Source organism: Danio rerio, chromosome 24, assembly GCF_049306965.1.
Source record: "Danio rerio strain Tuebingen ecotype United States chromosome 24, GRCz12tu, whole genome shotgun sequence".
NCBI lineage: Eukaryota > Metazoa > Chordata > Actinopteri > Cypriniformes > Danionidae > Danio > Danio rerio.
This window is the reverse complement of record NC_133199.1, coordinates 4,321,191-4,337,646: the sequence shown is the minus strand read 5'-3', so window position 1 is coordinate 4,337,646 and position 16,456 is coordinate 4,321,191. Positions and strand designations below refer to the sequence as shown.

Here is a 16,456-nt window from a genome sequence, read left to right as displayed (position 1 = left end):
ACCATCATTTTAATTTGGGGATGAAAGTTTTTATTCACTGTATTTATGTTTTACTTCAGGGACAGATAATGTATGTTTCTGATGGAATGTCCCCAATACTCTTTTGAGTAATATCCTGAGTAATATTCTCTATCCTGAGGCAGCAGACAAAGACAATAAATAAATTTGACACTGTTAGGGACTTTCCCAAATTCTCCCACCGGTGAACTGTAAATGATCAAGCATTATGTAATGGACATATGGGATCATAATACGTTTAAATGGTCTACTAATGTTGTTAAATGTTTAATAATATGAGTGTGAAAGCTGCAATAAAGTTATTACAAAGTCAGTTCATCCCAATTTAAAGACTGACAAGTGTACAAATCTTATAGGTTACACTTTGAGATCCCCCTCGAAGTTTAGCAATACTTTTCCTGTTCACAAAACGCACAGAAACATGATATTGCATTGCATATTAACTAATATCTGTCAAAAAAAATAATGACACTTTATATTTGGCATTCAGAAATTGCTCGGAATTTCTCCAAAGCCATGTTTGTGTTAGCAGGAGTTACTCTGGGGAGATAAACACAAGCTAAATGGAAAAAAATGAGTGTATTTCAACACCACAGTTCTCCTGGAGAATCCGCCGATTGCACACAGCGCTCGCTCTGGCCAAACCGATGCACGCGCCACACTCCGTTGTCAAGAAACAGAACTGAGAGGTTTGAGCGCAGAGCCTTTATATATGTTTCTAAAAATACCGTCCAATCAGCGCGCAGGCCCGTCCAGTTGAATTGCCCAATCGAAGCGCCAGAAGGAGGCCCCTATTTCCATAATCGTCTCTCATTGGCTTAAAGTGATATCATATGCACCCGCGCAAGCTGGGGGCCAGCGATTGGTCGCGCGTAGAGGCACCGTCACGCTGTCACGAGGGGGTAGGCAGGCTGCGAGGTTTGAACAGGGGAAGTTGACAGAGCGCAGCGCTGTGCGTGAGTTCAGTGTTTGCAAATATAGAGAGATCTCAACAGACGGACTAGCGGACTCCGAGCAAAGCGACGGCTGCACCGCGTTGCTATTGCACGAAGAGGACGCTTGCTTTGTTTGCTCGTCACACTTTATCTTGATTCAGCAAGATACATCTATCTATTTTTTTGGTCTTGATACTCGGGATTGCAATGGATGTTCTACCAATGTGCAGCATTTTTCAGGAACTTCAGATCGTCCACGACACTGGCTATTTCTCTGCATTGCCATCGCTTGAAGAATACTGGCAACAGGTAACTGATTTTTAAAGTGATTTTTGGATGAAACTTTTGCTGTGATTGGTTAAGAGAGAGCTAGTGGTTCGACTTTGTTGCTTTTAAACAGGAAACAGAGTTATTTAGCATCCGCGCGGCGCTGTAACAGTTTAAATGACGTATTTACGCGGATACATTGTAGCGCGGTCACTGCTGTCAGTCAGTGGAGTCTATGCGTGCGTCTGTGTTAGTGTACTTTTTAGTGCACAGAATAGACTAACGAGCAAGTGGACTAAGTAAAATATAAACACTTGGCTCATTTTCTTACTCAAACATAGATTGGTTTGATTTGACAGTCTTCAGCACATGTTGTGTCACATAACGGGGTTTATAGGAGGTGCTTATTAACTCCCATAGCTGGTTATTCTGCTTGATAGTGATATACTTGTGATGGAACTGTTGCAGTATTTTTGGCACGATCATATGAATGTTTCTCCTGAAACTGATCCAGGTAGTTTCCCCTCCGGCTTTTGGGGGATTCTGGCATGGAGCCATAAGAGCGTATCTCATGGCATTTAAACACGTTTCCCAGCAGAGAGTGCTGAAATGATAGTTAAGACTCTGTCGTCGTTTACTCGCCATTATGTTGTTTTAAAATGCCATGAGTATTTATTTGGTGGAAATAATACGAGATGCCAAGCACGACGTTAGTGACTGACAGCCTCAGTCGCCATTCACTTCCAGTGCATTCAACCAAACTGAATGGTGACTGATCTGTCAGTCTGCTTGACATTTCGTAAATATTAAACACTAAATCATTCTGAAACAAACACTATACCTGATGGAGAAGCTGTAGAATCGATTGCTTGATAGGCTCCAGGCCATATTTCGCACATAGATATCGTGTTTTATTATTATTAATATATTTTTTTGATATGCGCAGCTAAAATGCACGACTAATCGCTCATATCGAGTGGAAAACGCAGTTTGAAGCGTTTATCGAACCACTTCTGAACTGAAACGATCTGCGTTCACACATACCACGCGTTAAAATGAGTTTAAAACGCGTCCAGATGTAGCTGATGGACGTCAGGCTGTTTGAATGAGGAAACTCGACCGAGGAAGTTCTGTGGCTTCCTTAAAAGGACTCTGAAATGTCTGCATGACTCACTAGAGGATAACTGTTCCACAAAGACAATATGCAGCTCTCAAATCCGTATTATTGTCGAGAATAACTGTTACATATTTTGTAATGTTTTACCTATCTACGCTGGCAATGTGTTAAAGTTCATGATGGCTTGTGGTTAACCCAAATTAACCCTTAGCAGTCAGCTGTGAAAGGAAACCCGCATGCTAAAATTGTGTTTTTTTTCCTGTTTCGAATCAGACATGTTTGGAGCTGGAGAGATATTTGCAGAGCGAGCCTTACGTCTCTGCGTCTGACCTCAAGTTTGAGGGCCAGGAGGATCTTTGGAGCAAGCTCATCTTGGCTTGTGGAGATAAGGGCGATGGGAACGGCAGCCTTCCCAGCGTCAAGGAGGACGACAATCAGGACTGCCAAATATTGGAAACCAACAGCATGAATTCGGATGCCAGCAGCGAGGCGTCTGACAGCTCGGAGGAGCTCTCTCCCACTCACATCTTTACCTCCAACCCGCTGGGCTCAGTTCTGACGGAGTCAGCACATCACTTGAGTTCCTCTATCATCAGCACACCTCCGTCCTCCCCAGAAATGCCCCAAGAGCCTGGCGTCCCGCAGGTGTGGGGCTCCACACAGACTGACTTGCACATCCCAGTGAAGATCAGGCAAAACGGGCTGGGGAAGGCCTTGGATAAGACTACCACTGGAGGGGACGCGTCTCCAGACGGCAGGAGGAGAGTGCACAGGTGTCATTTCAACGGCTGCCGGAAGGTTTACACAAAAAGTTCTCACTTAAAAGCACATCAGCGGACTCACACAGGTTAGACATTGCTATAACTTTTCAAAACACACACAAAAAAGTTGCTTATTCATAAGTTGTGCGCTGTATATTTGACATCCTGTCAAAGTAAGCAAAAAAAGAAATCGAAAAGCAGAACCATTCACACTTTACTGAGGTTTCACGTCTCCTGCAAAGTTGTGTAATGGAGTTGAGTTCACACAGGCTGTTCTCAGCTGCAAGGCTAATGTCACTCTGTGAATATTTGCCTCGCATGACTGCACGCCTAAACGGTGACCTAATCTGTTTGGAATGTGGCCGAAGGAGGGGGGATCGGATGGGGGAGGGGACAAAAACCAGCCAGGGTGAAAACAACCTGCTCTACCAAAACAGTTTTGGTTTCGTCATGGGAAAGAACCAAGCTTTTGAATGGGGATCTGGGTGGCCCCTTTTTAAAGGGCCCCGTCGCATTCAACACAGGCTCCATGTGACGTGCATTGTTCTGCATACTGTTTATGCACACACAGCACAGAGGCAGACTATTGGCATATTCCCGCAATCCTTGAGAGCTTGAGGTATCTTATTAAAGTTAAGACTCGTCTTGCCTGACCTGATCCATAAACATGCGTCCTGTTTACTGATGCATTTTCGAGAGCATCACTGCACACATTTCTTTCAGACTGCTGAATGTTTCCCTGCCGAAGTGTACTGAAAAGTGTTTTTGTTTACAGGTGAGAAGCCGTACAGGTGTTCATGGGAAGGCTGCGAGTGGCGCTTTGCAAGGAGCGATGAGCTAACCCGACACTTCAGGAAGCACACTGGTGCAAAGCCATTTAAATGCAGTCACTGTGACAGGTACGTTGAGTTCTGTCTCGCTATCTCTGCCTGTGACAGTCATCAAAGCCCGTCTGTCTTTCTCACCGCATGCCTGATCCTTTGATGCGTGCATCAGTGAAATGCGGCTGATTCTGCATTCGCCATTGATTCTTTTTTTTTATCGCTTCATCGATAGGAGTCGCCCCATTATGTTTGGATTTTATCACTTAATTACCTAATCGCATTAAATGCTTGAGCGCGCAATAGTCACACTGTCGCAATACTTTATTGATATCCTCTGCTTTTTACAACCTCACGCGGCTCTCCTGTTTGTCATCACTTCCTCTGTTAATCATTTCCCTCCCTGAGAGATTTGCGCTTTGAACGCCATTGTTTGTTCCACTTCCCTTTTTGGAGTTTTGTTTCCGTGGTTACTGCAAAGTTCTCCTTTAAAACAAACCATTTGATCAAGTCTTTCCTCATGTCGAGGCCCACACGAAATCTGTGCAAGCTCAACACACTTTTGCAATAGGACTACTAATAAGGGTATTCTCAGTTTAACAATTAGTTTTGTTGGAAACACTCCGCTTATTGAAACTTGTACAGGGTATTAGTGGGATCTTAAAAAGTCTTACATTTTAAAATCTAAATTTTAGGCCTTATAAAGTCTTAAATTCACTGTTGTAGGTTTTAAATAGTTTTAAACAGGTCCTAAGTTTCCTATGTCCATGTAAAGCTACCCAATTGGCCTAACACCCGTTCAATCACTATCGTTCCATCTTAACAAAATTAGCAAAGTTTTATTTAAGTCTTATTTTCATTCATTCATTTTCTTTTCGCCTCAGTCCCTTTATTAATCAGAGGTCGCCACAGCGGAATGAACCACCAACAGCATATGTTTTATTAACTCTATTTCCAACTCCATTTATATTTCTATAAACATGTGGTTTAATTATCTTTCTTGCAATAACATTTTATTTTAATGTTTTTTAATGTTTTAACTGAGCCATTCTTAGTGTTTAGCCTTGTGAAAGTCTGAAATTTCATTTATAATGGTTTTAAAAAGGTCTTAGAAGTCTTAAATTTGACTTGATGAAACCTGTAGAACCCTGCTTGTATTTCACGTACAGAGGTGGACAAAATACCCTTCGTTTTTTTGTCCAGGCCAGTTTCATTTCCCTTTTTAATGCTTCTGTTAAAACACAAATCGAAAGCAATATCTGATTTTCATTCGTCATTTTTCAATAATCATCACTTTTTTCAGTTTCAAGTCATTTCAGTGACCGCTGTGGGTTTTCGTTCTTCAATGGTAGCTCTTCAATTCTGTCCGCTTCTGTTTTTGTATAAAAAAATAACTGCAGTATACATAGTGTGTGTGACTTTATACAGTGAACGTCACAAAAATATCAACACAATATTTAGATTAAAATAAATCAAATTAGCATATGCTTAAAAATGGAAGCTTCATTGATTTTGCTTTTATAATATTAATAGCAACATTTGGAAACTTGAACTGGGTCACACTTTATTTTGATCGTCCTATTGTTGAATTTAAGTTACATTGCATCTACATGCCAACTAATTCTCATTAGATTATAAGTAGGCTGTTAGGTTGGGGTTAGGGTTAGTGTAAGTTGACTTACATTTGCAAAGTATCTTATAGTCAGTTAAATGTCTGTTGAAGGAGCAGTATCAGCAGACATTAAGCAGACAGTCTACTAATACTCAAATAGACCATCAAAATAAAAGTGTTTCCTTATAATGTCACTTTGTGACCACTATAAACTGATAATTGCAATAGCATGCAATTCATTACACATCATTTTTAATTTCCAATCCATTTCCACCGAGTTTTATGTTATGAATATGTCGGAAAACTGAAAATCCCCTCTTGTCCTACCTGAAACCAACCATTCCTTTCATTATCCTTCATAGCACCTATTCCTGTTTCACGAGTTCCCCTCGAGGGCCACTAGGTGCCTCATCAGTGATGCAATGCACAGATCTCAACCTTTGATCACTCTTTATGGCTCCAGTGGCCCCTGCCTGACCTTGTTTTTCACCCTTTCTTTCTCCAGGTGTTTCTCTAGGTCGGACCACCTGGCCCTGCACATGAAGAGGCACCTCTGAGCGGGCCGTAGCTTCACGCTGGGGATGTGTTGTGTCCTGACCAGCTTCCTGGTTGACCTGGCCCTGCAAAGAAATAGGGGGAGCGTGTTCCAGCCAAAGCATGCCATTTTGCACCATATCCTGTGCCTCCGTGAGCCCCGGGATAAAGGCGGACTGACTGGTTGTTGAAATGAACAAAATCAAAAAAGGAAGGGACAAAATCACGAATGAAGAATGGAAGACAGGATGATTTATTTTAAAAAACATGTAAAACAAAAAACAAAAAACAGAGCGAGTGAATGGTGTGTTGTATGGTGCATGATGAACTCCTGGACTATACACTGGTACTTTTTAAATCGAATCCTAACGAAAGCCTGTTTGACGTGAGCGGATGAATGTCCCGTCTGCGGAGAAGGGTGGGAGGGGGGTACCAGTGTATCGCTGTGGGCTGAATGGTGTCGGGAAACAAGTTCCGTTTTTGTTTCCACATGGTATGCAAGGAAGCCGTGAGACTGAGGACTCCTGCCAGACGCCCCTGGGCTCTGTGTCGCAAGAATTCCAAGGGGGGGCCCCCAAGCGGCCAGGGTTTCACCCCATTTAAAAAGGGGGAGGCGGAAACTCGGTCCTGAATGAAAGTGGCTTTTTTGGTGTTCGGTGCAGCTACTAAATGTGCAATGTGTTCGGTAGCTTGTTATTTTGACAGGCTACAAAAGCTCATTTGTAGTCCGTTGTATAAGCTGTGTGCTTAGAAGATGTAACACAATTATAACTTCACTATCATAAACAGGTGTTGCATGGTATTGGGGTTTGTTTCTTTTTCTTTTCTTTTTCTTTTTGTAATTGGGACTGCAAATAGATTCCAATAAAGCGCAGCTAAATACAATTGGTTAAATGTTACAATATTGTACATAAACGCATTGATCATCCTTCACCCTAAATTCCCACCCCATTTCTTTCCAATGAGGGGGGACCACTTGATACATACAAGACTTGTACTCGTTTCATCTTGAGGACTAAATTCGCTCTTTCTATCTCCATTTGACCTGTTGTTAATGCACTGTTGACCTTAATGGTGCCTTATGCAAGTGACCTTTCCATTTGGGTGGTCGCAAAATGTCTTTTAAAAACAAAACAAGCTTTATTAAGGCTCTGTTTCACCTGATTGTGCACCTTGTCCCGTTTTTGAGGCCACTGTAAGCAAGCCCTTGTAGATACGTAATATATTGTGGTTCGTGAGCATGCCATTATCATTCTTTTACCCTCACATTTCTCAACTCTGCAATGTAGAGCACTTAGGGGTTTGGTATCTACCGAGCGACCTTTTTGAATACGCTTTGGACGCAAGATCTTTATCTGTGTAGGTGTGTGTGTGTAAGCTCTTAAAGTGCAAAAACAGGCTGTTGTATAACACAAGGCTTGTGGAATGCCAACCCCCCCCCCTTCTGACCCCCATCCCCTGTAACCAAGAATGAAGAAAAAAAGCCTAAAGATTTATTGTAATTAACAAGCTCCAGTCAGACAGGCCTTGCCTTGTACTGCCTCTCTGTAATGAATTGCTGAAGGCCCTGCCTGCTACAGACTGCTGACTCTGGCAGTTCGATATTGACCTGTCTGGATGCCGTTGTTTTAGTCCAGCGACAGTATTGTGGAAACAGTGCACAGCCATCCAGAAAGATAAAGATATATCGCTTCTCTCTTCAACATTTTACAATGGAAGTCGAACAGCGCATCTGCTTGGCTGTGTGCGTTTCTTTTGCAATCTGAATGGTAAACTCTAATGTTTTCAGGGACCAAACGATTGACTTAAAGTTATTGTACATAGTTGTATGCTTGAATTATTTGCGCTTTTTTTTTTAGCGCCGACGGAGGTTTGACACTGTTGCATGTCGAGCAGCTACGTGGAAACGGATTGTTTGAAAAGTAACTTGAAGCAGCTTCTGTGCTGCCATTTTAATCAGACCAGCCAGGGTTTTGTGGGCAAAGAACATTGTCTTTCCAACAGTGGCCGATATTAGTCAAGTGGTAATGGAGCCTTAATCAAGTTTCTCATTTGCTTGCTTCAACCAACACTTTCTATCACGTATCTTTTCTCTCATGAACCCCTCTTGTCTAGAGAATATTTGTACAAAAGAATAAAAACCAGAAAAGTTAGAAAAAAAAAAAAAACATTTTCTAAGATTTTTATTTGTTTTTGCTTTATATGAATTTTATTTGAAATTGTTTTGCAAAATTGTTATATTTCTGTATGAATGTATTTTTTATTGGAATAATAAGAAATTCTTATCGGAAAAACCAAACGTTTGATTTGTTGTTTTGCTTCACTTTATTTCGTTCGTGTTTTGCTAGATCAGCTCTCAGTTTGTGATTTTATAGATGACTCTTCACTATTACAACTACATTATTACACTATTCTTACAACACTGCCATGTATTAAACATTGGTAACCAAACATTGGTTTGGATTTATAGTCAGATCTAAAATTTACTAGTTGGTGAAAGTGCCTTAAAGCCATCACTTAACCAACCTTCCCCTTATACAAAATTGATTTGAGAGTTTCTCTCTTCTGTTGAACACAAAATGAGATATTTTTGTAGCTGATACACATTGACTTCCATAGTATTTGTTATTATTTTTCCCTACTATGAAAACTGATAGCTCCCAGAAATGTTTTACCATCAACAGAACAAAAACTCAAACTTTATAATCCCATTATAGAGAATAAATACTAGTAACTTTCATTTATTTGGGGTGAACTATCCTTTTAACAATCCTGGATCCTGATCCATAACAGCTGAATATGATTGAGGTAAAGATCGCTTTGGCTTGAACATATAACCCAACACTTTACCAATCTATTAAGCTTTGGTAATCAAACATTTGTTTGGAGTATAGTCAGATTTAAAATGTACTTGTTGGTGAAAGTGCCTTAAAGCCATCGTTTACCCAACCTTCACTTGTTCAAAATTGATTTGAGAGTTTCTTTCTGCTTTTAAACACAAAAGAAGATTTTTTTTTGTAGCTGATTCCCATTGACTTCCATAGATTTGATTATAAAATTGGTAGCTCCCAGCAACAAGAAATCTTTTAGCATCAACAGAACGAAAAAAAAAATCAAACTTCATAATCCCACCATAGAGAGTAAAAGCTGAAGTAACTTTTATATATTTGCGGTGAACTTTCCCTTTAACAATCATGGATCCTGATCCATAAAAGCTGAATATGATTGAGGTAAAGAACATTTTGGCTTGAACTTGTAACCACTTACAACACTTTACCAACTAATTGGACTATTAGCTCTTTCACACCCACAAAAAAGATAACTATTAGCATCCACACTTGTGCTTTAAATGCTATAATAAAGCTAGACGGATTGTGATTGGAAGTCATTGATCATTCATTAACTAAAAAAAAGAGATTTCAATGGTTTCATTCCATTTGTGTCTTTATTATTATAGCTGTGGTGTGCAAACATCTTCAGAACTATATCTTTATCCTGTGTAGCAATAATGTTTATTTAGGGACATTCTCCTCAATTACAATTAAACTATGCTTACAGCTCTGGCATCTATTAAACTTTGGTAATCAAACATTGGTTTGGATTAAAGCCAGATTTAAAATGTACTAGTCAGTGAAAGTGCCTTAAAGCCTTCATTTACACACTGTGCACCTTTACCTGTTCAAAATTGATTTGAGAGTTTCTTTCTGCTGTTGAACACAAACGATTTTGGTCGCTGATTGCCATTGACTTCTATAGTATTAATTTATTTTTATCCTACTGTGGAAGTCGATGGGTTCCAGCAACCAGCATTCTTCAAAATATCACCTTTAATGGTCAACAGAAGAAAAAAACTCGCACTTTAAATCCCCATTTAATCAACCTTCAAAACCACGTTCCTGGAGGACCACAGCTCTGCACAAGATTCATGTCTCCTTAAACCAAACATACCTGATTCTGATCATAAATGCATTAGCAGAGACCGGAAGACCTGATATGGGTTTGAAAGACAAAGGAGACATCCGAAACATGCAGTGTTTCTGGTCCTCCAGGAACGTGGTTGAGAAACAATGATTTACAGGATCCTGATCCTTGAAAGCTGAATAAAGCTCAACACTTTAAGAACTAATTGGACTAAAAGCTGATTCACACCAAAAACTATACTATGCTAATATCTACTAGCATCCACGCTTGTACTGAAGTCTGTCACTTTAAATGCTTGAGCACTAGAAAGCTAGAGAAATTCTGATTGGCTGTCAGTGATCATACATCAGCTAAAATGTGATTTCAATAGTAAAATACCACTTGTGTCTATTAATATTGGTGTGAGAACTATATATTTATCATAATAGTTATCACTGTTAGCCGTAGCAGCATCCTAACATTGTAGCATTAGCGTTTATGCAAAAATAAAATGGCTAAAAAACAGTCTAGGCTGATTGGCTGCTCAACCAGCCTAGTTTTAGAGGGGGTTTGACCATGTCGAGTCTGGTTTCAGACATTTCCAGCCTGGTCTTAGCTGGTCAGGCTAGATGATCAGCTATGGTCCCAGCCAAAACCAGCTATGTTAAGCTTAACCCAGGCTGGTCAAGCTGGTCTTGGCTAGTTTTAGCTGGTCATTTCCCAGCCTGACCAGCTAAGACCAAGCTGGATATGGCCAAAACCCCTGTATAACCAGGCTGGGCAACCAGCTAAAACCAGCCAACCAACCTATAGGCTGGTGTAAGCTGTTTTTTTCAGCAGGGAAATGTTAACAATATTCTCCTTAAGAATCAAGTCTTTAATGTAAACAAACAGCTCTCTAAAACATGGTGTATCTTTCAGAACGACTGTCTAATTGTAACTCTTCACATGATATCCCCTTAGATGGTAAATATATCAATGAAAGGCAATTACGTGCATTAGCAGAGCAACGGCGATGTTCATGGATTCCTCACCCTCTTTATATGTTGTTGTGCAGTAGCTGGTCTCAACACCCACTGGAGGGGCGTTTCACAAGCTTGTCAAAATAGACGAATGTGTTCTCACAGAAAAACATTGCAAATTGCCGCCTTTGTGCATTGCTAAAGGGGGAAACATGCCCTGGGTGATTCCTGGCAGGTGGAGCGCTCAAATGTTTTGCCAAAGATTTGTTTGCTTTCGAAATGTTTTATAAAAGTGCATTTTTTCGCGTTTACTTGTAAACATCATGTTGGGATTCTGAATACTTATAATAAAAATAACTGGATTTAACTAATGGCATTTATTGGAAAGTAGACAGATTATTTAATATTAATTTAATTAACATTTTTCGTTTATTGTGTACTCTATTGTGATATATGCTAATTTAAATAGATAAATTTGAAGGGGGAAATATTTACATGATTTTTAGCGCAAAATTTAAAAAACTATATATAAACAGTGTTGGTTATAACAAGTAACACGAGTTATGTAATAATATTACTTTTCTAAGTAACAAGTAAACTTACTTTTCAAAATTAAGCAATAATATTTGAGCTCATTTTAAAATAATGTTTAGCTTAGTTAAAAAAATGTAGCTTAGTTAATTCGCTTTTAAAAATTGCTGAATTAAAATGAATGTAGTCACGGTAAATTCTGTACTCAATGAGGGAATGCAGGAACAGACAGAAATGAAGACGGCAGAGCCTTACTTTTCTGCAATGGAAATATTCTCATTATTTTGAGCACGTTGAAGAAAAGGAAAAGAGGATTATCTGAATGGACAGCCATTTTACTTTAATAAGACAAAAAGTACAAAAGTAGCAAACACATTGCTTTAAACTTTCTTTAGTCTGCATGTACGGCATGTGTAGCTCAGGGGTCAAGAACTTCTTCGAAGATAATATTATCCTACATTCATTTTTATGTGTTGTTTTAAAGGTAAATGTAGGTTTTAAAATGTGTTGTTAAATGCAGAGCTCCTCTATTTAATAAACAAAAAGAAGAAAAAACCCTGCAAGTTCTGAAAGAGATCAAGCCTCAGCCAGATCAGAAAGAGTAACGCAAAAGTAATTAAAAAGTAACAACACATTACTTACCATAAGAAGTAACTACATAACACAACTAGTTACTTTTTGGGGGAGTAAAGGCTGATTTATACCTCTGCATCAAGCGCATGTGTATGGTCCGGCGCAGCCTTTGCGCGGTCGCATAGCCCTCACCATGGCTGACAGCGACGCTGATGCGCACCTCTTAAAAATGTAACTACACCTCGCCACCACGCGTAGCGCAAGCTCTGTGATTAGTCAGTTTGGTAGCTGTGACCAGTGTGGGTGTGACCGAGAGTCGCTCGAACTCATTGGAGTGAGTGTTTACATATGTGGAGTCCCGTGAAGATGATCTAGATATAAACTTTTGTTTTGTGTTCACCTTTTGATTAATGTTGTTGCACGTTCCCGCCTCTGACTAAACGAGTTTTAGTTACCTGTAGATAGCATTCAGAAAAAACAAAACGCCAATGAAGAACACTCAACACAGAGGAACTTAAAGTGTTATTGTATAAGAAGTGTTATTGCAGAGCTACACAAACAGAACGCGGAACTATAAATGCATGACTACGTGCAAGGCAGGCACTGTGGGTCACGCCGATCACTCAACGGCAGCCTTAACTACATATTGTAATGCATTACTTTCTAAAGTAACCTTCCCCACCACTGTACATAACTGTATAATATTCCAAAGAGCATTTTGGTTTCAACTGAAGTAATAACTGTGTCCACACAATTCCTTTATGTTGTCCCAACTTAATAATTATTTTTTACAAATTTAAGTTGGTTGAACATAAAATAATTAGGTCCTCCCCCTATAAATCTCAAGAATCATGCTGTTTCAGCTCATTTTAAATAAGTAGTTTGACCGAGCAGCAAAAATAATGCATTGGCACATTTCACCAAGGTGCTCGAGGCGACCCGAGTTTGATTCCTGGCTCGAGGTCCTTTGCCAATCTTTCACCTATCTCTGCTACCCACCCTTTCCTTTCTATACATCTCCACTGTCCTATCAATAAAGGTAAAACCCCCTAAAACATACTTATTAAAAAGTTAATAAATTGAAGTAAATTGAAGATAAAACAATTAAGTTGTCCCCAAAAAGTCTCAAAAGTTGTGTTGTTTCAGCTTATTTTATATAAGTAGTTTTTTTATATAAGTAGTTTGAGTTCTTATGATTAAAATCTGTAATTTTCTGTTTTGATTAATGACTTTAATCATTAATATATCTTTATAATAACTGTCCGTGTTTATGCAGAGAGATAAATATTCCAGTCTTTCTTTGTGGACTTTGGACTGCATTATACTCGTCGCTTTATCCAGACATCTCAATTTATTAAAGGCAGAAGTTTCACAACACGCCAGTTCGCCGAAGGTGAAGATCGTGGGAAAACTTGTCGCATTACATAACTCAATTATGGCTACGCCTCTGATAATACAGCAGTAGTTTTCCATGTTTCTCAGTGCATTGCTAATGTTGAAGCCTCTAACACTGAGCTCCACTGAAAGCTTCCTCATTATTCCGCATGCAGCTGACAGATCCTAAAGTGGAAGCAATTATATGCAGCCTTGGAAAGTCACATAGCGACATCAATCCTTTAAAGGTCAAGTGCCCCCAAATCCATCATTAAATTTAACTGAAAGATCTCAGTCCATGCTTTATGACGTTTAAAAGGGAAGATCAATGCGTCAAAAGATCCATATTTATGCACGGCATTGTTTAATGTGCCTTTAATGGCCATAAAATTAGAAGGGCAGTTTGAGGAACGTGCTGCAAGAAGCAAATGTTTGATGTCGCTACGTGTTCGTGCTTTCCCACGTTTAGCATCTGGGGTGACCTGTAATCCAGGATTACCAAATCCAGATAAATTACACTAGCATATGACACATGTCCTACGTTAATGTGCATTTAGTGCTCTTACAGCCCATAATTTTTCACAATGTGTATTTGTATGGTACTCAAACATAACGGAGAAGTGCATTTCTGTGTGCTTGGAATGACACTTACAAGCTTAGTTCACCCAAAAATAGAAATCATTTTCATCACTCTTACATGGTTCCAAACATATACGACTTTTGCTTTTCACAGAAAGAAAACAAGAGAGAGTATATATTTAAATGATATTTATAAAATGTTATAAATAGTTCACCATTTTCATTTTTGGGTCAACTATCCCTTTAATAAATAAATAAATATATATATATATATATATATATATATATATATATATATATATATATATATATATATATATATATATATATATATATAATCAGATGAGCGGTGCAGTGGGTAGCGCTGTCGCTTCACATCAAGAAGGTCACTAGTTTGAGCCTCGGCTGGGTCAGTTGGCATTTCTGTGTGGAGTTCACATGTTCTCCCCATGTTGGCGTAGGTTTCCTCTGCATGCTTTGGTTTCCCCCACATGTCCAAACACATGCACTGTATGTGAATTGGGTAAGTTAATTTGTCTGTGGTGTATATGTATGAATGAGAGTGTATGGGTGTTTCCAAGTACTGGGTTGCAGCTGGAAGGGCATTCGCTGTGTAAAACATAAACTGGAAACGTTGGCGATTCATTCCGCTGATTAATAAAGGGACTAAGCCGAAAAGAAAATGAATGAATGAATGAATTTATAATCTGAACAACACTGCAGTAATAATTCTCATTTTTGGGTGAACTGTATTTTTAAAAACCCCATTATTGTTCTTGTTTTAGATGCTAGATGCTTTTACATGCAGTAATAGATGGGTAAATATTTTCAGAAGTGATGGCTCTAGAATCATTTTCCCATTCATTTCTCCTATAGGGAAAGTTTTGTAACCCATAAACCAAAGCAACCATACTGCAAACAACACTCGTACATACTCTGATTCGAAACAAACAAGTATATAAATAGCTGGGAATGAACAAAGATACTAAACTGTGAACTTAACAGCTTTAAAGAGGAAATCAAATCAACAAATTCATGTAAAATCAAACTTGACAATGTGTATTTTGCTTATGCACATGATTCTTTATGTGAACAATTAATCAGGGATGTGCTGCCATATACTTATGATAAAATAAATGTGTCCACTAATCTGTGCTGTAAATGCAATTTGTGTATGATTTAAATGATTTCAATCGTTTTATATTCAAAATCGCTGTACTCTGCGCGTTTCCGTGGCTCACGTCAGATTGCGCAATCCCTTGCAAACTGGCTTGAGCGCGTGCCTTTGGCTTGCTCAGTATATGCTACCAATGGAATGCTTTATTAAATGTTTTTTTTTTACATTGTAGACATGTTTATTATATGTCCACACTTTCCATGTAATAGGTAATGTAATTCACGTATGTCTATCTATCTCTTATAGCGTTAGCATCTGACACAGTCAGTAGCATTGAAAATACATGAGGTGCAGCAGGCAGTAGCTTTTCCGCAATGAAGGGGGCGCGCGTGAGCTCACGGTTACGTTTGTTCGGTGGTTGCTCTTCTTCTACGCAGTAAAGTTGAACATGAGTCTGTTATTTTATAATATGCGCTGACCTGACTGTAAAAATCGCTTATGTGATATCACAGGTAAAAAAAATCACAAACTAAACTTCAAATCAAAACGTGAATAAATAATGGACGACCAACTGCAGCTGTGCGTTTCTGTGCCAACACCTGTGCCAAAAGACTTGCTTTAAAGGACGGGACAGAAGATAACTCGACCATTTCAAAGCATTTCAAGTCATTTGAGGATTTAAAGGTAGGACGAGTGTTCAAATCCCGTTTGTGTGTGTGTGTGTGTGTGTGTGTGTGTGTGTGTGTGTGTGTGTGTGTGTGTGCGCGCGTGCGCGTGCGTGAACGAGCGAGAGGAAGCGAGCGCATCCGCCGTGATGCTGTGTGTGTCGCTTGTCATAGTTGTCTGTAGCATCCAGCTGTGTTTTTTTTTTGGGAGGCATATTTAATCACTATACATTTTACATTCTTCCTTGACTCAATATGTACCTGCCATGTGTTTGTAAAGAATGTTATGATGATTTATAAACACAATCGAAAGTTGACAAATATTGGATAGATATGTTTGTAAATCTGACTTTGAAAAAGTCAGTGGCTCACAACTGTGTCCACAAACCTCACTGCATTTAAAACATCAGTTTGAAACAGGGCAAGACTTTTTTGATCAGCAGCCACTGTGTCTAGAAAGTATGTAAGTATAGTTAGCCCACTCATCTTTGGCCTGTTGTCTCTGTCCCATATAACTGTTTGCAATACCATATCAAGATAAAACCCAGTCGATCAAATTAATTACTAGCTCTTTAATTTTAAATCTCTTCCATGGTCACACCAAAGCGGTTCACGTGTAAACAGCTCACAGTTGTACTTATTATTCAGACTCTTGTTTGCTTTTCTTGCTTTCATTTTCAGTTTGTTTGC

General features: G+C 39.2%; 2 protein-coding genes across 7 annotated transcripts in view; both read left to right on the top strand.

Annotated features, from left to right (window-relative positions):
• Positions 1-928: 928 nt before the first annotated feature.
• Positions 929-8,364, top strand: klf6a (Kruppel like factor 6a). Its single transcript, NM_201461.2, has 4 exons — positions 929-1,262; positions 2,611-3,184; positions 3,874-3,997; positions 6,037-8,364. The coding sequence occupies exons 1-4, from the start codon at positions 1,161-1,163 to the stop codon at positions 6,086-6,088; spliced, it is 852 nt and encodes a 283-aa protein (NP_958869.2). The 5' UTR covers positions 929-1,160; the 3' UTR covers positions 6,089-8,364.
• Positions 8,365-15,504: 7,140 nt separating this feature from the next.
• Positions 15,505-16,456, top strand: part of adarb2 (adenosine deaminase RNA specific B2 (inactive)) — a 597,874-nt gene continuing 596,922 nt past the window's right edge. For all 6 annotated transcript variants that reach the window (XM_073941371.1, XM_073941369.1, XM_073941375.1 and 3 more), the window contains exon 1: positions 15,505-15,785. The gene's annotated coding sequence lies outside the window, so the exon portion shown is untranslated. The remainder of the gene's footprint in view (positions 15,786-16,456) is intronic.

Coding starts and splice junctions, on each gene's coding strand:
- klf6a (NM_201461.2), top strand. CDS start 1,161: ATGGATGTTCTACCAATGTGCAGCATTTTTCAGGAACTTCAGATCGTC. Junction 3,185..3,873: donor ACATCAGCGGACTCACACAG/GTTAGACATTGC, acceptor TTTTGTTTACAG/GTGAGAAGCCGTACAGGTGT. Junction 3,998..6,036: donor AAATGCAGTCACTGTGACAG/GTACGTTGAGTT, acceptor TTCTTTCTCCAG/GTGTTTCTCTAGGTCGGACC.